Source organism: Epinephelus fuscoguttatus, linkage group LG14, assembly GCF_011397635.1.
Source record: "Epinephelus fuscoguttatus linkage group LG14, E.fuscoguttatus.final_Chr_v1".
NCBI classification, from domain to species: Eukaryota; Metazoa; Chordata; class Actinopteri; order Perciformes; family Serranidae; genus Epinephelus; species Epinephelus fuscoguttatus.
This window is the reverse complement of record NC_064765.1, coordinates 1,305,919-1,330,116: the sequence shown is the minus strand read 5'-3', so window position 1 is coordinate 1,330,116 and position 24,198 is coordinate 1,305,919. Positions and strand designations below refer to the sequence as shown.

Below are 24,198 nucleotides of genomic sequence, written 5' to 3'. Positions count from 1 at the left end.
GCGCCTGTTTTTCCTGAGAACCCTGAAATGCGACAGACTCCCTAAAAACCTCCTGATGACCTCCTCCTCCGGCACTGAGCGTCCTGACACACCACTGTACAGTCTGGTACTGTAGCTGCAGACAGGAAGGACCTGCAGCGGATAATTAGGACGGCTCAATGAATCACCGGCTCCCCACTTCCTAACCTGAGAGACGTCCGCTCAAGTCGTCTCTACAGACGGGGCTGTTACATCAGGAGACACAGTCACATCCTGGACACCACCTGTTTTCCACCCTCCCCTCAGGCAGACGCACAATCACACGCAGATCAACCAACAAACTGAAAATGATTTTTCCCATAACCCCCGCCTCCAAAACAACCTGCACGTTCACCGTGAGCGCAGTAACACTGAACTCCTGCTGCTGTGAAATAAGAACAACTGTCATTTGTATTTTTATGATGTATATGTGACTGTTCATTTTTAAAATATTTCCTTTTATTGTATGTATTGATGCTGTTAAACTGAGTCTTGCCACCAAAATTTTGTTGTTTTAATTTTCAATGCTGATTCAGTATCTGGGGCTGACCAGGTGCAACGGTGCAGGACACACTGTGGTGACTTATACAGATACTCACCAGTGGCCCAACACTGACCGACAGCCAACTATAGGTGTGTCTGGGTGTTTAGCCATTAACATAACACATTTTTAATATGCATCAACTTAGGGCTGCACAGTACACCCACCTTCCTGTCTATCTGCCTATCTACAGTTCTTGCATCACTCCTGACAGCACTGTGCCTGTTCCATAAAACAGAAATGAAAATCCGAGGAGAGCAAACTGTATTTCCATGAACATCCTGTATTAATAATTCTGGCTGTTAACAGTGAATCTTGGCAGATATATATTTATCATCGACCCCTGAGAACACAGAGCCAGTTAGGATCTTCCTGAAGTCACTGAGGAAGACTTGGCATCAGCCAGCCTGATGACACTGTGGTTATTCAGACCTGCTGTATGTATGAGACACGAGGTGACATCACTGACAGCCTGCAGTGATGCGGCTGCAGTGCCGGCCCACCTTGCCATCCGGGCTTGCAGACGCAGGATTTGCCCTCGCAGCGACCTCTGTCAGGGCTGCCACAGTCAGCCAGGCAGTAGGGGACGTCACAGGCCGGCCCCTTCCACTTGTCTTCACACTCGCAGTACACCGCACCTGTGGAGTTCCTCACACGACACTCGCCGCGCCCCGAGCAGTTGTTGGGACATGTATTCACCCTGCAGAGGGAGAGAGAGGAGGAAACAGAGAGAAGGTGAGAAGATGCACATCCTGAATAAGTTCCTGAATAAAACATCAGGAACGCCTCTCGACCGCTGGGTTACATCTGCTGTGGTGCAGCAGCTCCTCGGCCGTGTGCGGCCCTAAAGCTGTAACGTTTCCCCTTCAGACAGCAGGACGGATTGTTACTGGCATCGTCCTCCCTCATCAGTTGGTCAAGCGCCCGCCTCAACACTTGTCATTCATCTCAGAGGGCCGTCTGCAGCGACACAGCATCGAGCCAGAGGCTGAGGTAACTGGCAGACATAAAGTCACCACAGGCCCAGAGGAGCAGATGGCGAACTCAGCCAATCTGCAGTAAAACAGCTCCGCACGTCTCAACAGGTCATTTCTGTTGTCACTGAGCTGTTTCTGTTTGCACCCAGAGGACACACTGTGAGCCAATAAAACCACACAGACCTGAACATACAAACATCATACAGCTGGAATCACAGCGACACGCTTTCCTCTGAATCTGGACCTCATGTTTCTCTTCAGCATCAACAGTATTTCAGGTGTTGGAACAAACAGGAAACGAGAGGGCGTCTCTGTTCCTGTTTGACTTTCTGTGGTGCAGAGGCAACAAAGGTGCAACACGTCCATCCTGGAAATGGGCTCAGCTGTCGCCCACAGTTAAAGGGACACTACGCCCATTTCATAGAATTCATACATGTTATTCCTGTGGTCTTAGAAAGTCCAAAAAATATGAGTAAACTCTCCCAAATCCAGAACTAGAGTGTTTAAACTCACACTAGTGATGTCATAGGGTATAAAGTCTGAAGCCTCTTAATTCAGGTGGTGTTCCCCTTTAACTACGCCTTCATCCAAACCCCATGTTTGAGCTCACACTACAGCAATGATTCCCAACTGGTCCAGATTTCCAGAGGTCCACACAGTTTAATATCTTCAGCATCATACTTGTGTTTGGACATGTCGTCGAGCTAGTCTGCTGTCTCTGTCACGTATCTCTCCATTGATCACTCACTCTACAGCAGGAGACAGCACTTCAAAATAAGAGCTCTGTGCTGTATATTCAATGTACTTAAAAATAAAGTGCACATTTTACAAACCTGACATGTTTGTGAGTCGCCTGCGGTCCATTTAGGACCTGTGACCCACCAGTTGGGAACCACTGCACAACAGAAGTGACACCAATGCTGGATTTTGGGTGTGAGGCTGATGTTAAAGGGATAGTGTACCCAAAAATGTAAATTCAGCCATTATCTACTCCCCCATATGCCGAGGGAGACTCAGGTGAAGTTTTAGAGTCCTCACATCACTTGCAGAGATCCAAGGGGAGAGGAGGTAGCAACACAACTCCACCTAATGGAGGCTGACAGCGCCCCAGATTCAAACGTCCAAAAACACATCATTGAAACCACAAAATATCTCCATACTGCTCGTCCGTAGTGATCCAAGTGTCCTGAAGCCCCGACATAAAAAGTTGTTTGGAAAAACCTCATTTGAACTCTGTTTTTAGCCTCAAAACACGAGATCTGAGACATGTGCACCGCCTTCATGAGTGTTCCCTTGCTTTCGCTGGTCTCATGCGCAAGCGCACACACGTGAGTGCGGTGCACAGAGAGGCAGTTAGAGCTACAGGCTACAATGAGGCTAAAAACAGAGTTGTGTTGCTACCTCCTCTCCCCTTGGATCTCTGCAAGTGATCGGCATATGGGTGAGTAGATAATGGCTGAATTTTCATTTTTGGGTGCACTATCCCTTTAATACACCTGCAAAATGCTCTTTTGTTAAGATGACATGATATGAAAACACTTAGTGCACTGCGTTGTTGGATGTAAAGCCTTTCAAAGACAACTGAAGAACACACGGCTGGAAAAAGGGTAAAAAATTAAAATTCAAGACGTCTGAAAACAAAAACTAAAGAAGTCTTTGGAAAGCTGCTCCTGCTTTAACTTCACAGAGAGAAAGCAACATTTGCACTTTACGCTACATCAGCTGAATCCAAATGTCTGAATTTCACTGCACTTGCAGACTCATGGACTTTACCGGCCTGTTCCTGGGAAGTCCACAAATCCACAGTTAAACCAGTCCACCAGGGGCCTCAAGCAGACTTTCTGCAGACTTCAGCAGACTTCACTGATTTAATTGCCTACCATTCACTGCAACACGGACGTGACGTGGTAGTTTTATTCATTTTAATAGCCGACTAAAAATACAAACTGTATGTGTATGTAAAAGTTACTGTAGTGTATTAAAACACTTGAATCATGTAGGTCAGAAATAATATTCAACCACATCAGGATACAGAAACATACAGAAACACAGGCTGCAGAGGAGAATCAAGATGCATTGTATTATTGCAAGATCTTGTGACATCACTCACAGGCTGACCTGTGACATCAGACACTGACTTCATCGTTGGTTTTGGTGTGTTTAGGAGTCTGTTGACGACAGGAGACACGTAGAACATTTCCACATTTAGCCTTTAACAGCTGAAACACTTCAAACTGTGAACAAGCTGATGTTAATGTTTGTTTACGTAACAAGAGTAAACAAGTCAGAGTCAAAAGTTTGGCTGTAAACTGTCAGATTATTATCCATCAGAGTGAGACGCTGGAGTGAGACGTTAGTTTCTTTTCCCGCTCATGAAGACAAACATGTTTGGGAGCGAGACAGACGACACAAAGGGCCTCCGTCATTCTTTCATGTTCCTCCGGCTGCTTCACGGTTTGATGTTTCGACTCCTCCACCTCTCTGAGACACCAAAGACCGGGGGCCCGGGGGCACTCTGCTTTTATCAGACTCCGCGCTTCTCAGCCCAACTTCAATCCCATTGCTATGGCGACGGTGCCAATGAGCATGGGGGAATATGCTGAGGTCCTTTGTGTCCTCTGCAGATGTTTGGAGCGGACAAGCTTCACTTTGGTTTGCAGAATACTTTTCCTTTTTTACGCCAGCTGAAGCGACCGGCTCAGAGAGTGTGAATGACATTTCTGGCTCTTTGTGACTTTGTGTATAGTTTAGTTTGATCTGTGGGAGCTGCGTCACACCCATACAAGGAAGGAATGGATTAGATTTCTGCAGCAGTGTGGGCAGATGGTTTTCTATAAACATGGGAATTAATACATTTTACTGTCTTTATTTCACTGGATTGTTCCTGATTACAGATCTATAAAGAAGTGTTTTCATGCTGCAGAGACGTCCCAGCTGCTCTCTGAGAAGCTGACGTCAGATTGGGGCATTGACAGCTCACAAGACAAGACATCATGCAGGAAATGGACGACACATGGGTGGAGTGAAGCTGCACTTTTCCCCAATAATCTCGGGTTCAAAAAACAAGAAATGAGCACAGAGGAGAAAAGTGATCCAAACCAGGAGGAGATAAAAGTTCAATCTTGACCTCACATATGTCTGTCCATAACAGCTTCTGTAGAAAAACCGGTCAGCAGACGGACTCTGTTTTATGGTGCATGATAAACTGATGTTATGATTCAGCACAGTGTGTTGTGGCAACTGATTTATATCCTAAGTGTTTAAAGGTTGCTCAAGTTCAGATTACTGTTGCAGTGTTGCACCAGAAGCAAAACACAGGGTATCATCATAATCTGAACCAGACTGTAACTCTTCAGTACAGTAGATGAGTTTACGGCTTGGGTGCAGCTACAGTTATGATGGTGTATGGAAGCCCAGAAAGGCCATAATGATTCAAATTTTATCATCTACAGAATATCTGATTATAAAATTCAACCAGTCTTAACTATTCACCCCTCTGAAATGAATCTCCAGCAGGCGGCCGTGGGAGGTTGTTGTTTTTATGATGGTGTTTAAAATCAATCTACAATGAAAACTCTAACAGCGAGAGTGTTCGTTTTTGTGCAGCAGAAAGCTGAGTCTGTCTCTCACGCCATCAAGTTGTCCATGTGCGATGTCGTTACACTACAAGCAGGGCGACAACGGTGTCAGATTTAGTAAGGAACGATAACTGTCTCAGAAAATATTGTGCTTTCACAGTTTTGCAGTATAATAATAATAACAATACATTTTATTCATAGGCGCCTTTCAGGACACTCAAGGTCACTGTACAAAAGACAATAATAAAACAATCAATAAAACATGACAGTCAAAAAACGCAAGACATAAAACAGCAGTAAAGTGCAACAGTGAGGTCATTCCCGTCCAGATTAAAGGGAGTATGCCTGTCTGAATAGGTGAGTTTTGAGGCGGGACTTGAAGGAGGTGACAGAGTCCTGCAGTAGAGAGTTCCAGAGGCGTGGGGCCGAGCGGCTGAATGCTCTCGACCCCATGGTGGATGAGCGAGCAGGTGGGGGGGTGAGTTGAATGGAGGAGGAGGACCTGAGAGCACGGCTGCGTATGTTAATGTGAAGGAGCTCAGCAAGATACTGAGGGGCAGGCTGTTGATGGCCGCAAAGGTGAGAAGGAGGATTTTAGTGGTGCGGTATTTGATTGGAAGCTAATGGAGTTGCTGCAGGACAGGTGTAATACGACTAGAAGAGTTCTGGAAATAATTCTGGTGGCAGAGTTTTGAACCAGTTGCAGTTTATGGATGGTAAACCACAAAGAAGGGAGTTACAGTAGTCAAGACGGGATGCAACCAGGGTGTGGACCAGGATGGCAGCACTGTTGGGTGTGAGGGACGGGCGCAAGCGTGAGATGTTACGGAGATGGAAGTAAGCTGAGCGAGTGACATTGTTGATGTGGGACTGGAATGACAGGGTGCTGTCAAGGATGACACCCACACTCTTAACCTGGGGGGAGGGAGAAACTGAGGAGTTGTCAAAGGCGACGGAGAAATTGTTTCTCTTTGAAAGGGTGGATTTGGTGCCAACGAGAAGGAGCTCAGTTTTGTCACTGTTAAGTTTGAGAAACTTAACAGATATAACCAGATATACAGCTTGGTATGTATCGTCATCCCAATGGAGTCTTACTGCGTCTCTGTCGCCCGCCATGTCTAGCTCTGCATCTAACTTTCTTTCTCTGTACATCTTCTGATTTGCATGGCTGATTATGTGCTGCTTGCCTGTCTTCTGCTATTGTGTGCTTCTGCATGACTCTTATGAATTGTTGCGCTTGCTGCTATCTGTGCTGCTATGCTTCTGCTACTGTGTTACTCGTGATATGTACTGTCTGTGCTGCTATGCTTCTGCTACTGTGTTACTCGTGATATGTACTGTCTGTGCTGCTATGCTTCTGCTACTGTGTTACTCGTGATATGTACTGTCTGTGCTGCTATGCTTCTGCACCTTATTTGTCACTGTGTTGTGCGTCCAATATGGCTATAGTGCACTGATAGACTGGATTCTGTTCTGTGTTATGTCATTGTTATTTTATACTATGATGCTGTCTACTTTTAATATATTTATCTTTCAGGTTTGTGGTTCTCTATAACATCTTGCCAAAGGACTGCAGTTGCGAATTAGCCGGCTGGCTAAAACTGGCACATTTACAGTAACACTGTTGATTAATGTGTACTGTCATTTTGTAAATAAAATAAACTGAAACTGAAACTGAAAATTGTAGGTGAACCAGGATTATAGAGTAATTATCATAAATCAAAATGAGCCTTAAAGGAATGAAACCAGAGGGGTTATATTTGGTAAAACACACGTTTCATTACTATAACTGAACCTTAACACCACTTTAAGTAAAAAGTCTCCCTTTTGAAAATAAAGTTAAGATTCTCCGTCTAATTGCATTTTTTTCCAATATCATAGATGAGCAAATGTTCATGGTGTGATATTCAGCAGTTTTAATATCACAGCATACCTACATATTGGTAGACCTCTGCATCCCTCGGTCCAAAAGACAGTGAAAAGGCGTGGTGGTGCGAGAGGAGCAGAGAAGCAGGTCGATAGGAATATCTGTTGTATTTTTTTTTATTTATGACACAACTTTAATATGTTTATAGATTATTCTGCTTTAATCAATTCCCTGAGCTTTTAACTTTCAGGTTGTTCAGATTTAAGGGATATGAAACACAAAAAAAGCACCGATGAAGACACTGAGGAAATAATGTTATAGTTAAATAACTTATGGAGTGTTAAGAAATATTTTGATCATGTTTCTACATTTAGAAATCTTTGGCATCAAAATGTGTGTGTGTTTATTTTTCAAATTTGATGAAAAAACATGTAAAATTTTAAAGATTTTCACATAATTTCAACAATTTTATCAACTACTCTGGTTTACTGATTCACATAAACTTTGAGCTCAGGTTGTACAGATTAACAGATATGAATTAATTGAAGATACTCAAAGAAACGACATCACAACAAGCAGAAATACCAGCGCAGGCACTGTTTCTACCGCAGAGCTCAAATGGTTAATATCAATATTTTAATGTGACCATATGTATAGCACTGTAATATTTTATTGTGCAATCTGCCAGTTTCTTGAATATTGAGCATTTTAACTGTCAGTCTGAAGGTGTGAGCCTTACAAATGTTTTAGAAATTCTCATGAAAACGTACAATATAAATTCTGGTTATTTTAATTCTAAAAATTCAGCATTTAAATGTCAACATTTAGGACACAGTGATGGCAACGTTACTCAACTCGATGTTCAGTTGCTTATTCAATAAAAAAGCATCAATACTGTTCTAATTATTGTGTATTATTGTGTCCCTTCTCTGCTTCCATACAGGCTGGATTCATTTTAAACCCAATTAAATCAAAATATAACTTTAAATCATGTTGCACCACACTCTAAAATGAACTTAAAACAAAGTAAGATTAAACTGTGACCGATCTTGAAACTTAAGGTTTGTTTTTACACTAAATCAGATTCAGTTTTATTCTGTTGCACCAAAACTTTAAACTCCAATTTAAATAAAATAAATGAAAATGTTTTATCCAGTAAATACGTCACAGCCTGTTTACACGGATATGTGTGTTGTGAGTATATCATGTGTATAAGTATCAGTTGAAATAAAGAAAAGCAGCAAGAAGTGTTCCTGTGAAATAAGTTACTGCTTTAACTACTGGGAGTGAATATGAAGTGGAACCAGTGCGGTCATGTTGTTGAGGCAGAGAGGAAGAAAGAAAAGGGAAGAGAAAGTGAAATAAAGCGACAGATTAGTTTGTGCGTCAGTGGATTAATCTGTCTGCATGTTCACACAGTTTTATTTTATCTATGATGATGAACTGTATCTGATGACACGAGGTCACTGTAGGACGGAGGGTGAAGGACCTGTTTTGGGAACACCTCTTGTCATTCTCGCTGCTGAACATTGATGTTAGTTTGTAGGTATCACAGCTCATCTGACAGTGATATCAGTGCTGTCGGACTTTAGAAAGCAGTGTGTGTGGTTTGGCAGAGGGATATTTAGAGTCTGGTTTGGTCACACAGACGTGGGAACCCTGGCGTGGTAGATTACAGTGTAGTGATGCAACAGAAACATGCTGCAGCAGCCTGACGTGATCCTCTCACTGAAACACTGTCGACCAGCTGAGGCAGCGCGCAGGCTGAATCATGCAGAGAGTGATAGCTTTGTATGCGTCATCACGTCCCAGGGACGGGCATCGAGGGACTCCTTCACCTACAGAAAACTCAGCAGCCGGTAAAACAGAAATGATTTGCACAGAGGCTGGGTATCAAAGTATCTGTCATTTAGCAGCTTCTTTTATCCAGAGACTGACACCGTCATGAACGCACCCTGAGGCCGGGCTGCACCACACACCCAGGTTAGGAAAAACCTGATATGTGGAGGCTTCAAACTAAAGACAAGGCCTGAGACTGCTGTTGTCAAAAATATCGATTCTGAATATCTGAAGCAGTTTTAATACCAACTTTCTGCAGTGCAGATAAACCACTACCTGCTGCGTTCACTGCCTCTTATTGTGAATGTTTTCTACAGTCGACCTGCTGTTCTCTGCTGCCGACCAAGGAAAGAAAAGCTGTCATGTTACTGCCTGATTTGATAATTAATTTTCCATCCTTCCATTTTCATCCGCTTATTCGAGGGTGGGTCACAGGGACAGCAGGCTGAGCAAAGTGCTCCAGACGTCCCTCTCCTCAGCAACACTTTCCAGCTCCTCCTGGAGGACCCCGAGGTGTTCCCAGACCAAATGAGATATATAATCCTCCAGTGTGTTGTGGGTCTGCCCCGGGGCCTCCTACCAGCTGGACACGCCCAGAACACCTCAGAAAAATAGGCAAACTGAACTGGACTACACTGCACTGCTTGATGTAGACAAAGCTTTTGATTATGTTCCAGAAACTACACAACTTTTCCTTTGAAAATAAAACCAGCTCACAGTTTTAAAACAATTATCAACTCCATATTTCCTCGGTTATCTTTTATAAACATGAAAAAGCAGAAGGCGGTCACGCTTCTCTCACCTGTAGGAAATGTTGAACCCAGTCAGATTGTAAGCAGCGTCACTGAAGAAGTGCAGGAGGGCGAAACCGGACTGAGACACCACCTCAGGAACCGTCTCATTCCCGTATCGCTCAGGAACGATCAGACCGCTGCAACAGGAAGTGACAACATTTTATTAATATTTATACAGATCTACTCCCAAACTGACACAGAAATGAAGGAAGCGAAAAGACAAGGAGCGAAACACAACAGCCTTTGCTCGTTTATGTAGAGATGTTGGATTAAACTGTAAGAGTCAGATTTCTCTTCAGGAAGTCCAGTCCACACAGAGACTTCCTGTACTCACACCTACGCCAAACCACCTCTATGCAGACGCACCTGAAGGCAGCGAGAAGGGGGGCGTAGATGGAGTCTCCGTCGTACACGTAGAGGTGGTCCCAGCTGCATTCAGTGGCAAAGTGGTTGAACCGTAATCGCAGTATAGTGTTGGGCCTGGAAAACACACACACACACACACACACACACACACACACACAGAGGATGACCATGAGAACATCTGTCTGACCATGTTGGTCGTTACTTTAATTCTAAACAACTGGAAATCAATTTAAAAAATTTATCTCAGAGAACAAAGACACAGCTGATTAACCTGTGAGTTGTAGCAACAAGAACACTGTTGTATCTTTGGCTGCTTCTACCCTCTGAAATGATTAATTAACTTTGGGATCGAGCATTACAGTATCTTTTTTAACACAGTTCCTGGTCCAACTCTGAGGAATCAGACAGAAACAAACGAGCCCTGAGCGCAAAACCTTTTTTATGCTCAACTTAAAATGCTGCTCGCAATGCTGCAGCTCGTTCTGTGTGAGTATGACCCTCAGCTGGAACCAAAAAGTACCAGGTTCTCCTTGACCTGAAGTGCAAACTGTGACGACATCAGTGGGCGTGTCATATTCCACAGGTTAGAAGTCAAGTGAGAAGTCATCAGGAAAAAAGTGCATGCAGCGGTTTCATCAGTAGTTGGTCCAGGATTTATTTAGGGTAGAAACTAATTCTGGTAATAAAAAACAAACAAAAGTTTGCTGGTAATCAATGTAATCCACGAGTTTACTACTGCTGTTTACTTTGTTTTCCACTGTGCAACGCCCTCCGTTGATGATACATCCTTGATTACAACGGCTCTGCACAGAACTGGATGAAACACAGGCTGATTTGCTGTATTGCACCAAGTTTCTAAGAATCCTGGCCAGAATAACGGTCCAGTAGTTCAGCAGGTAGAACAGGCGTCCCATGTAAAAAGCTTCACTATAACTCGCAGCATTCACAGACAAACACTTGTCTTTATCTGGACACATTTTCCCCACAAATACAACATGCTAACGTTATTAGCGGAGTTTTAGTGGAGTTTTCCTCCACTTATATGAAACCAGGGACAACAGCAACAAAGGTAACGAAGACAGTCAGCTCCATTACAGCTCACAAGATTCACTGACAAAACAACTGTCTTATACTAAACACAGTTTCCCCACAAATACAACATGGTAACGTTATTAGCACAAGCCTATGGCATTTTACATTGTATAAATTAGCCTAGCAGCTAGCGGAGTTTTTCTCTACAGATATGAAGCCAGGATAAATCACACACAGGACTTACAATGCTCTTATCTGTGAAATTAAAGGAGGTCTGCGTCACTGTGACGTGGAGTTACATTTCTGGGGAGGTGCACGTCAGGCTACAGCGTAGGTACAGCGCAGAAGTATAAATGATAAAAGTATAAGTCCAACTTAACTCGGGAGAAACCACTTTTGTTACTGTTTCGATTGAGAGACCTGTAGCGACAGGAAATTAGATACTGTAGGTTTAAATGTTGCTGCCGACAGGAACTGCGTGACAGCATCATGTTCTTTCCTTTCATACAGGAAGGTCCAGTGGAAGGAAGCACTGAAGCATCCTTACATACAACTGGACCAGCTCCTGTCATGGCTGCCACTCAGAGACTTCTAGGTAATGCCACTCAGTTAAAAACTAGGGATAGACCGATATGGATTTTTTTTTAGGGCCGATGCCGATACCGATTTTTTTCCATCACCCTTAGCCGATGACCGATTATGGACTGCCGATTTTCTTGAGCCGATATTTGGGGCTGATACTACTTTTGCTCCCTCAATTTACATCAAAAAAATGACACAATGATAACAAATATTACAGGTCTCAAGTTTAAAATAAGAAACATTTATTGAACAGTAAAAAATACTAAAACAAGATGGAAAGTTGAGGTAGAACAGGTAGAATATTATTATTATTATTATTATTATTATTATTATTATACATTCAAATAAAAAAAGAGTGCAGTGCTCATTAAATCTTCCAGTAATGTCTTTATAAAATAAACAGATATTTAAGCTGAAGCATAAATAAAACAACAACTACTGTACACAGAAGGAGTCGCTGCATGTGCGCTGCAGGGTCTTCCGGCAACACAGAGCTGCCTGTGGATGCCTGTCTGTAAATCATGCCAGGGAAAAATAAATCCGCGAACCCACACGCGTATCGGCCGATGCCAATACAATTAAAAAACTCAAATATCGGCCCGATATATCGGCCGGCCGATGTATCGGTCTATCCTTATTAAAAACCTTCCTAAACAAAAGACTAACCAACAGCAGCCCCAGTTTAACAGAGTGTGGAGTGCTGACAAACTGTGTTCTGAAGATAAACCTCAGCGCTGATCTGAGGTCTGTGTGAGGGAACCTTTGGGAATAAGAGCACCTGTCACCTTCATCACTGTACAAATGATTAACTTCACCTGTTAAATATAAAGTGTTAATCTTTCTAACAAACCTGTAAATCCCCGTTCACTCACCTTCACTGTCACATTCACTGCACACGAGTTAGTTACTGTTTCACCAAACACAACTCCCACTTTCACCACATGAGCAGAATAAATGGGGCTTTAAGAGCATGACAGGTGGATAATTAACAGCTGATATGGTGCAAACATTCACCACCTACAGCTGAACAGAACGAGCATTTGTCTGTCGACGGTTTCCTCCTGCCCTGGATCTGTGTTTGCATTACATCACAGGATAAATGATCAAATCAACAGAAACCTAATGGTCTAATATTTGATATAGTTGTAGTTAATTACGTGGTTGTCATCATGAACAGTAAACTGTGAACCAGGCTGTAGAGGAATTTATCATGTTTACACAAGGAGGGGATCAGGTTGGCCTTGACTTTGTTTTTATCTCCTTCTTGATCATTTTAGTTTGCTCCTGCCCTCGTCTCCTCCCTCCTTCCCTTCAGTACACCCTCTAAGGAAACTATGAAGAAGGAAAGGTCGTGACAACAGAGTCAGCGTTCATGGAGCCAGAGGTCAAAGCATCAGATACAGCAAATCAAACTATGACCCATCATATCTTTGTTGTTTCACTGACAAATCCTTCCACCTGATTAAGAAACTCACATTATGTGATGTTGACTGACGTCTTTTTTTTTTTTATCTAAATGTGCACATTTGTCTTCCCAGTTACTGGTGTCCTGACAGATCATGTCTCCGTCAGTCAGCTGCGTCTCAAGCTCCTGTTGGCTCCAGTAGTATTGTGGGCTACATGAATCTGATTATGAACTGTTAAGGACATGTAGTGACACTCAGGAAGGCTAACGTTAGCCAGCTCTGTATTGTTTCCTAATATAATCAGGAGCTGGTGCTAATCACCACATTAATATAAATCTGGACTTTTATCACTTAAAGGTACTTCGTCAGTGAACTGAGTTAGCATTTGCACTTTGTTTAGCTAACGTTAGCCTGCCATATAACTGTTGAATCAAAAATTAGATTCAAAGCTCAGCGCACTTCCTGGGTGCCTCTCACTCTGCTCATTAGTAGCCCTTTTCACACAGAGATGGCGCTATAGAGCCGCTATGACGTCCCGTCTTTACGCCTCCTTCACATTTTTAGGCAGAACCAAACAATGGCGCCATCATGTGGCTCCAGTGTGTGATGTCAGACAGCATGATGACATCACAGTCAAAAGAGGCGTGACATGTAACACAACAGTGTTGACATATAACATACGTGTCAGGAGTTCTTTATAAACAATAACAATGACATCACATGTCAATAACAATCATTTAACGTCCCTGTTATATGGCGGCTGATCTCGTTCTCTGATCGGAGGGTAAGGAGCTCCTGGACCTCACTGTTTGAGTTAGCTGCTAGCTGCTAACAGCTGTTGTTCTTCTTCTTTGAGTTAGCTGCTAACTGCTAACAGCTACTGTTCTTCTTCTTTGAGTTAGCTGCTAACTGCTAGCAGCTGATGTTCTTCTTCTTTGAGTTAGCTGCTAACAGCTGATGTTCTTCTTCTTTGAGCTAGCTGCTAGCTGCTAACAGCTACTTTTTAAATTTCCTGCGGTGGGTCGCACACAAAAGACGTCATCAAAACGTCACACCTGTCCTGCAGCTGTCCTGTTTATACAGACATCCTTTCGGTGCTGTAACTACCTCCTGTGACGGCTTTAAGTCGCGACAACTCTGTCCCTCGTTCCACAATTGTACCTTTAATACAAAACAGCGACACGGAATAACTGCGTGATATTCCCAGCCTGTACTGGCTGAGTAAAAGAGGCCAGTGTAACACAATATAGGTGTGTACGCTACCACTGACAACGACCCTGGAGAAGAAGGAAGATGGTCATTTTAAATACATACTGCAAAATAAAGGGAATTCTGCAGAGCCCCTGCAGGGTGCCTGGGACTGTTTTCGAAGGAGACTTGCATTTTAGATTTTATATTGGGACCACATTGCACCCTCACAAAGGGCCTTCACAAGATGGAATAAACACAGTGAACCTGTGTGTGATCACCACAAAGACCCAGCAGGGCCTCGACTCCATCGTCTTCACTGTCTAAAAATTAACCTTATATTCCTTTATTTTCCTCTGTTATCTGTGTCAAATAATAAATCTGACAGAGCTGCATTGCATCACGTCACAGATACAGTAGGTTACTGTGCAGTATGAATAAACTAAGCGTCCATGGCCTTTATATTTAAGACAGCAGACAGAAAAACAAGAAAAACAAGCTTGTTTAATTCGATTTGGATTAAAGACATTTATGAGATTCATGAAACTGTGTCTACTCTAAATTTGGTTCATAATAAATCAGTCAAAAGAGGAGGGAAGAACACACAAAAGGCCCATTTAGTGAAGCTACGATGTACAGGAAATGTTATGAATGCTCACATTTTTCTTCTGGATAATTTTACAGGGAGGCAGCGGCAGCCTCGAGGTTTGATTAGAGACGAAGGCTTGTGACCAGTAAATAATAAATCTGAAGTACAGAGTGACTTCAGGGATCTGACAAAGAAACTCCTATTCTACATCAGCAATTACCGCCGCAGTCCCCGAGAGCGTGGAGGCAAACACAGCGCACAGCCAGCTTCACTCAGTCTGAGTCACTTCAGGCCGCTGCAGACACACTGACTGCAGACTGAACGTATGGACGAGGCCTCAGAGCCCTCCTTGTCATTGTGATGCGTACGGCGCATGTGTCACTGCATTAACCTCTTGTTACGAACGGGCTGAGGTCTCAAGACGGCATATTAAAGTACCATCAGGACGTAATGAAAATGCAGGATGACGGGGCGGCCTGGTGATTACAGAAGCTATACAGGAAGAGGACGGTCACAAGTTCAAAACCCTGAAACATCTACACGTCCGGTCAAAGGAAACATGAGTGTGACCTCACGAGCCCTGACATAGTCACTCATGGTTAATCCCCCGCTGAATGTTGGCCAAACGCCTGAAATGCAAATGTAATCAAAGAGTTTGGGTTTGGATGAGCTGGCAGCCAAGAAAAATTAAGACTCATGGCTGTGAATCGATACTCGGTGGCGTGGTTATGCTGACTAAAACAATAGAGCAGGAGTATTGGATTTCTCACAGTTACTTTGCCATTTATGTTCATCCATCATCTCGTGGATCCTGTACGGTCCGAACGTTGGACAGTATCTCAGTGAAGGACTGCAGAGCACAGGCAGTCTACAACAATTATTATGAGCAGCTTTGACAAACTGCCTCACAGCCTCGGTTTTCACAATCTGTCTCTCAACTGTGCGCAAGATATTCATGCTGTCTGAATAAAATCAGGTGCTACAGGTAGTCTGTTACACCATGATCACTCCAAAGTATGTTTTTTACTGCTCGGTCCTTCTGTCTCAGGCTCAGCCACAAAAAAAGGTTCCCCTTCTGAAACAAAACTCATTCAACCAAAAGAAATCCACCTAAATATACGTCATTTTACTGAAAACTACGTCCCTTATCTTTTCATTTACAAGACGCTCTCAAAGGTTTTCTGAGCTGATTAAAGAATTCAGTAGACTCTTTCAGAAAGTCTTTAAACAGCAGCAACGTCCTGGTCTGGTATCAAAGTCCTGGTCTGGTATGTGTCCCCTGGTGTTGGATCTGCTCTCTACTTACTGTCCTTCGATCAGCCAGGTGCACTTAGTCTTGTACTTGTAGTTTCCTGGACCGTCAGTCAGGTGACCAGAAGGCCCCGTCAACCTGAAAGAGAGGAAGAGGAGAGAAGAGAGATTCAAGGTTAAAGATGAAGATGTAAACCGTGTCCTCTGCTCCAGCAGCAGTCCGGGTGTGACGTGATGCTGCAGGTTTGTGAGGTGAAACAACCGATGGCACCAATGACTCCCCGTGAATCACACACAGAGAGTTTATACAAGACTTTATACAAGAACGTTCAACATGTGCACTGAGAAGTGTGACGGAGAACACTGAGGGAATTAAAAGGCAGGAATAACAAGAGTAGACAGCTCAGTGTCTCCATGTGGAACTCGTTATTATCACAGGATCATGTTTTCTTACCAATCAAACTGTTAAATGATGAAAATCAGTTTAATCTCACTCGAATTTCACACAAAATTATCGACCTTTTCTAATTTTTATCTGCAGTAAAAAATCCCGAGGGTATTAAATTTACAACCTCGACTCCAATAAAGTTGTGACACTGTGTAAAATGTGAATAAAAACAGGACACTATAATTTGCAGATCCTCTTTGACCTACATTCAACTGAACACAGTTTAAAGATATTTAATGTTCACACTGATTAAAGTTACTGGTTTCACTTATTCTGAATCTGATGCTGTGACACATTCGCTCTTGACCTTTGACCACCAAAGCTAATCATCTAATCAGTTCATTGTCGAGTCCAAGTCAACGTTTGTGCCAAATTTTTTAATAAATCTCTAAAAGTGTTCCTGGGATATCATGTTCACAGGAATGAGACAGACGAGGTTCCAGTGACCTTTGACCACCAAACTCTACCCAGTTCATTGTTAGTCTGAGTAAAGTTTGTGCCAAATTTGAGAAAATTTCCTCAAGATCTACGTGAGATATTGCGTTTACAGGAGGGAGACGGATGTAAGGTCACAGTAACCTTTGACCTTCGTCCACCAAATTCTAATTAGTTTATTCTTCTGTCCAAGTGGACGTTTGTGCCAAATTTATAGAAGTCATCTATATTATTGCCAGTGCAGGGGCATAAAAACAGAGTGCAATGACTGACAGATCTGTTGAGACCTGTATTCAGTTGAAAAAAGTATAAAGACAAGAAACTGGATGTGTGTGTGTGTGTGTGTGTGTGTGTGTGTGTGTGTGTGTGTGTGTGTGTGTGTGTGTGTCGGTGCATGTGTAAATATTTATATGCTGCTAACTGGACTGCGCCAACAAAGTTTGGTTGTGTAACACACAGTGACAGTAAAAGAGCTATTTAATAAACTTTATGGGTTTTTTGTGAATAAAAGTTATTTATTCTGAATCTGATGCTGCAACATGTTTCAAAAAAGTTGGAACGAGGCTTTTTTCTGGCACAGGACAAGTTAAGAAGATAAGAAGATAAAAGAAAACAGATCTAAATATTTTATTGATCATGTTTATGTCGTATGAAAATCCTTTGAAAATAATATTTCACCCCAAAAACAGAATTAATATGTTGATAAGTTAGATTAGGTTAGGTCTGACGTGATTTGACCCAGTTCTGAAGAACAGGGGACGTGTAATGTAGACATGATAACAAACAAACACACACACACACACACACACACACACACACACACTCTGTTGTTACACAAGAGCCCGTCAGCAGCAGGTAAACACTAACTTCACTTTTCACTACACGCAGCTCGGCGGCAGAACATGAGAGCTGAGATGATTAAACCTCACAGCAAATGATTACGTGAAGCCGACACCACGACGGACACAAACAGTGTAATAGTACAGTACGGCGCCCGGCCTGTGTTATTGCCTGATCAATTCCAGCTTGATGACACAGCAGCAGAGGAGCTGAGCTCCACAGGGGACACTTAGACGCAGTCACAGATTGTATCATTACTGATGTAGGTCTCAGGGTGCCGTGAGTCCGCTGACACGCCCAATCACAGCCCTCCAAAACAGTCTCTGAGCAGCTTCAGTCTGCAGAGGACTCACTGCTGCAGGAGACACTTACAGATCTCTGCACCGCCGTGTCAACAACAAAAAGACTTTTTACTAAATATTAATTTGTCTCAGATGAATCTTTTTCTTTTATTTACATCATCCCACTTCTAAACCAGGGCGTTAATATTTCACGGCTGCAGCACAGACCTGATAACACAGTCAGAAGATTCGGGGAGATCCCTGCTGTGTGTTGCATAACAAAGGTTTTTATTCGCAGCTAGGCAACAAGTGTGCTGCAACTTCTTGTTATTGAAAAGTTTAGCCGGCAACCATAGCTGCAGAGGTGCAGGCCAGGCCAGCTGTGTGGGCTGGGCGGCTCAAGGTCAAAGGCCAAGGGTGTTGTTAAGTTAACGAGGACTTTACAGGCCAAACACATGACTCTATGTTACAGCAATGCTCCTCTGCTATCTCTGCAAATAAAGAGTTTAACCAGCACGCAGGAATTATTCCTGTAACCAGCTCTGTGTTCTGACATCAGGAGGCTCTGCTGAATGTTGCTGCCTCACTGTTTGTGTTTTAAGAGAGCAGCTCTTTCCTCTCTGCAGGTCTCAGCGGTTAGCTAACAACTACACTAACGCTGTAATTACAGCTCTCTCGGTGCTAATACAGCCGGGGCCTGCAGGGACGCTCAGCCGGCAGACAAACAGGCCCCTCAGAGGGCGAGAGGCTCCTGACTCCTCTGAACCTGACACACCGCCGCTCTCAACACCACGACTCAAACTGCTGCTTGTTTAGAGCTTTCTTAAATCACACTGAGCAGAATGAACAACCAATAATACTATAACTACTACTGCAGCTGGGGGACAAACATCCCTCTGAAACAAATGAACTCATGTTTTAAAAGTAGTGACCACATAAAAACAATTAAAGGCGCAGTTCACTCAAATAACTACGGCTGGCTATCGTTTGACACCAGTACCGTTAAAGGGCGCTATGCAAAAGAGTACGTGTTATCTTGACCAGTCTTTGACATGGAGGCTGAGTCCTTTGTAGCAACTCTGGTTCAGTTTCTACTGCGTGTTTCCCCCCTCCTCTCCCACCTTTCCTGTCCTAACAATAAATGCAAAAAACACAGATGTGGCTGAGCCGGTGGCTAACAGCTAACGGTGCTAACTACATAAACAGCACCAAAAACAGCAACAGTGCTGACAGAGCAGTGCTACCCTGGGAGGGACCAGAGCGTGAGTGCTACGCCTCTGCGACAACACAATCCAGATACTGATTGAGCACACTGCAAAATGGCAGCAATGAGCCAGACAGTGAAATACACACAAATACTAACATGGCCGCACAGCTGGACCAGATTAGCACAACGAACCCCAGAAAAGCTCAGATTACATCACACGTAGAGAGATCGTGACTTCATTCTCTGCTCAGGACACCATTACTCCACTACACCTTTACATAGGTCCCTTGTACGCTGACTGTCAAGGCGGGAATATCACACCATTACGTCGCCTCGCTGTTCTCTATGTAAGGTACCATCCTAGAGTGGTCTCACCTTTATTCTGTCACAGGAAGTAGAAACAGCACTTCATACCCGTCCTGCTGGCTTTCTGTATAAACCAGACAGCCAGCAGGACGGGTATGAAGTTTGGGCGACGTGATATGTTTGCGACCCACTGGGGGAGATTTAAAGACTAGCTGTTAGCAGTTAGCAGCTAACTCAAAGATGAAGAAGAACAGTAAATGTCCACAAATAGTGAAAACAATGAGGTCCAGGAGCTCCTTACGCTCCGAGCAGAGGACAAGATCAGCCGCCATATAACAGGGAAGCTAAATGATTGTTATTGACATGTGATGTCATTGTTATTGTTTATAGAGAGCTGCTGACACGCATGTTATAGGTCACACCAGAGGCCGACACTGTTGTGTTACATGTCACGCCTGTTTTGATTCTGTGATGTCATCATGTTGTCTGACATCACACACTGGAGCGACATGATGCCGCCGTCATTTGGATTTGTGTAAGAATGTAAAGGAGGCGTAACAAGGCGACTTCGTAGCGACTCTACGGCGCCATCTCTGTGTGAAAAGGGCTCATGTGTCAGCCCTGTGACAGTCAGGCGACCTGTCCAAGATGTACCCCAGTGTCAGCTGGCTCCAGACCAGCCACGACCCCGAGAAGGATAAGCAGTTACACAAAATAAATAGAATAAATTCCACTCCATTCGGTGACTTTTTAAACGCAGAAGCCTCAGCAGCTGTTGACATCATCACTGGCAGACATTTTGTGTTCATCTGAAACCATGTGGCAGTAAAAAAAATAACTGAAGCATTCATGTTATTACGAGGAAACACGTAACGGGAACTTCAGGACAGCGATCTGTACCTGAAACATGTTTGGGACCAAAATGGGAACTGAAATGAACCAAAAGCAAACCATGAACTAAAGGTCACCAACCATCTCCAAACCTACCACGACCTTTGACTGATTTCCAGAATCAACGCAGATTTTAGGCAATTTAAGTTCTCAATCATCATCAGCCACGCCAGTTATCTATAATACTGAGAGACACAGCTTGACTTTTAAATTATAAATTAAATATGATGATTTTTTTAATTTTATAACCAAAATGTTCAGTTACCTTTATTTATTTTATTTTTATTTTTTTAATCAAACATTGAACACAAAACCTCTCTTGTTCAAGGATTATCTGAGATCTGAGCGAAGTAAAATAACTAGAGACCAAAGTTTTCCTGAACTAGGTCACCAATCTAAAGCACAGGGTGTGCCTCAGATGGGTTAATGGTCCTGTAAAGTGATGGACGAGTGGTTAATGAGCAACTGTCACAAGATATCCAAACTGTCCTGAGATAAAAAACAATCCAGCAGGAGACTTTCCTTCGTTTTATTGGACCCACATTGATCCGAGCACAGCTTTACATCAACAGTGACGTCGGGCGGCGTGCAAACAGTCTCCCTGCAGCAGAGCCAAGTGGTCTGCAAATGGCAAAGTGCTGCAGCCTGAGAGCAGAGCAAACACCATCTCTCATTCAGAGGCGACAACAGCCGCTGCTCAGCGGCACAGAGAGGAGGCGAACAGAGCATGCTCAGACGGAGAGTAAACGCCACAGAGGCGAGAGGCTTCTCCCCTCAGACCGTCTGCGCCGACACAGGAAGCTGCTGAGATGAGACTTTAAATCTATTAGGGAATATTTGGGGGGAAATCACACTTTTATTGCTGTGTTATATCCCAACAGAGTGGTGGACACATAATGTGATCATCTCACATGATTCTGAACACGTTAGCAGAAAGAAACTTTCCTTAATATCAAAATGTTTCTGAGGGACGCTGTGATTACTCCAAAAAATCATCCCACCAGATTCTGTAATCAACAACCAATATGTTCTCCTCCCTTCTTCATGCTGCCAGAAACATTTACAGAGATACATCAGACGACACAGGATGATGTGAAGTCAATCAGCAGCAGCAGCAGCAGCAGCAGCAGGAGGAGGAGGAGGAGGAGGAGGAGGAGGAGGAGGAGGAGGAGGAGGAGGAGAGCTGTGAACCAAACATGGCAACAAATCGACAAAGTCTGAGCGTCCAAAACAGCTTCATGAAACCATAAGTCAGTTTAACTATATCATAAATATTTCATCAATTATTTGCAAGTGGATATTTTCCAAGTTGCCGAGCGTTGGCACCTCAGAGCTTCACCTGAGTTACAGCTGCAGTTTGAGGAGAGGGTTTTTAATGTCCTGTAATTTATCCTGTTCTGTATCTGCCTTAACCCTTCGAACTCAACAGAAACAGTCCGCCAATGCATATTTGGTATTTTGATATATATGAGTATCTTCAAATGCTTTGTATTTTTTAAAATCTGTGAAACCTGAGCTTAAAGGATATGTAAGTCAATAAACCATAATAATTGATCTAAGTACTGAAACTGTGAAATTAAAGGAAAAAAAAACCAAAAATCAGACATTTTTTCATCAGATTTTACACAATAAAAACAAAAACAAAAACTCTCTACATTATTTCGTTTTTGAGATATGCTCATGTTTTTGCACCACATGTAATGTAGCGTACTATCGTCAGCGTACGTGATGTCTTAGCTTTTGGCTGCAAAAAGAATAAATGCTCTAGCTGTTAAGATTTTAATTTCAGATCGATATATATACTTAAAGGTTAACGACAAACCTGCGGCTATTAGGGAAAATTCCTGGGGAAATTATGGCGTAAAAATGGCAACATACCAAGTTTGCACAGCGTGTAAAGTAAAGTAAGGGGGGACAGAAGCCTTTAGCTTTCTGCTGCTAAAAGAACGACTGCTGTATCTGTTATGATTTTTTATTTTAGATCTATTTAAACAGGCTCATACAAACGACAACCTCCTGCAGTCGTCCACTGGACCTCAGTTTTTAAAGGGTTAAAATTCCTCCCATCTCTGCTGACACTCTGCAGATTCACCTCGTCTGCACAAATAAAAATGTGTCCTTTGATATTTACCGACATGCTGAGAGCAGTTTACTGCAGATATCTGTATCATCGTTCAGATGTTTGAGTTTGTTAAATCGTCGTCTGACAGTAAACAGATCCATCCATCCATCCATCCATCCATCCATCTATCTAGCATCTATCTGCCTGTATAACTTCCTAAACTCCACCTCTGACAGTAGGTGGCTGTGGATGGAGGGGGGGGGTGCCTCTGCATCAACCAGCTGAAAACAGAATAAATCAGCAGCGCAGCAGTGGGGCCGTTAGTCTCTACAGAGGGCAGCAGGCTGGTCGCTCAGCGGGGCCTTTAGTGAAGCGAGGTCGGCCTTCAAACTGGTTCCAGAAAGCGCCTGAGGATGATGAGGACGAATACACAGACGACACAAGAGACGAAGACAAAGGCTGCACAGAGCTGCACGATGGAAAATACCAGAAGCAGAGTTGCTCTGAGGTCAGGACGGATGAATCCACGGAGCATCAACGGACCAGATATATCGTTTAAAACTGAACCCTGGTGAGGACTGCAGATCCTCAGTGATTCAAACTGAAAAATTAATCAATCAGTCGACTCACAGAAAATTAAAAAGGTACACTGAGGAGAGTTTGATCAGGGCCGAGCACTGGGCCTCGTTCACCAGACGTTCTTCACACAGTTTTGGGGATTTATTCTTTGGTAAAATCAGAATTGACACAAATTAAACACACATCTGATAAATGTGTGATAAATATCTGGTCCTTGTGTTTTCTTCAGTCCTACAGCTGTTTAATATGATCATTTATAATACTTTTAATAATTATTGTCATTATTTTGAAGCATGATGGTCTGTTAAAATAAATAAAGAGTAAACTAACACTTCATTTACTTTGGAATCACGCCATCCAATAATCAGTGATATTTACAGGCCATCGGTCGACTGGCACAGTGGCACATTTACTAGGGATGAGTGTTATGACCCTAAAATAAAATCAAGATATTTCAGGGTGTTTTTGAAATAATAATATTCTTGATGATATCATAAAATATGGAAAATGATTCATTACTGAATTTAAGACCCAACAGCTGCGACAGAACAGGTGTTACAGTCTTAAATGTGAACATAAAGGAAACAGTTTGTCAGTCAAAACTCACAGAAATCATCTGTAAACAACAACAGTAACAATTCTGTGTTAAATATAAATGGTACAGCTAAATAAAATCAGCTGCTAATTACTCTTAAAGCACATGTTCTCGCTGTAGCTTGTGTCACATGGTACCAGCTGTTCATTAAACATTCGTCTCAGGACAAACAACAACGCCACTGATTTACTGAGGTCGCCCACATGTTTGGACTGAACTCTCCCAATTTAGTTTCCACACACGCTAGTTGTTGCCGTGCCTGATGGCGTGACGTCATTGTGTCAACAAGTCGAAATATTGCCATCATCACAAGTTCTTCTGACCATATTAAAAATGATAGTGGTTTATGACCTGGCACATCCCTAATATTTCCTGTTGCATGGAGCTCTGAGGAGGGAATGTGTCTCGATCTATTCTCAGACAGTGATGACGGTAACCCCTTTGTTCAGCGGTCAGTGTCTCATTTGTTTTCTCTTCATCAGCTGTGCCCTCCTTGTATTATTCTATATCCACTCCTGACGCTACT

The 24,198-nt window shown here is 43.0% G+C and overlaps 1 protein-coding gene across 4 annotated transcripts in view; it reads right to left on the bottom strand.

Moving 5' to 3' along the window:
- atrn (attractin) overlaps nt 1-24,198 on the bottom strand; it is a 251,182-nt gene that overhangs the window by 215,637 nt on the left and 11,347 nt on the right. For all 4 annotated transcript variants that reach the window (XM_049596080.1, XM_049596081.1, XM_049596079.1 and 1 more), the window contains exons 2-5: nt 16,084-16,167; nt 9,981-10,094; nt 9,623-9,751; nt 1,063-1,259 (exon numbers count right to left, since the gene is read on the bottom strand). In XM_049596080.1, coding sequence (XP_049452037.1) covers nt 1,063-1,259; nt 9,623-9,751; nt 9,981-10,094; nt 16,084-16,167 — 524 coding nt within the window. The remainder of the gene's footprint in view (nt 1-1,062; nt 1,260-9,622; nt 9,752-9,980; nt 10,095-16,083; nt 16,168-24,198) is intronic.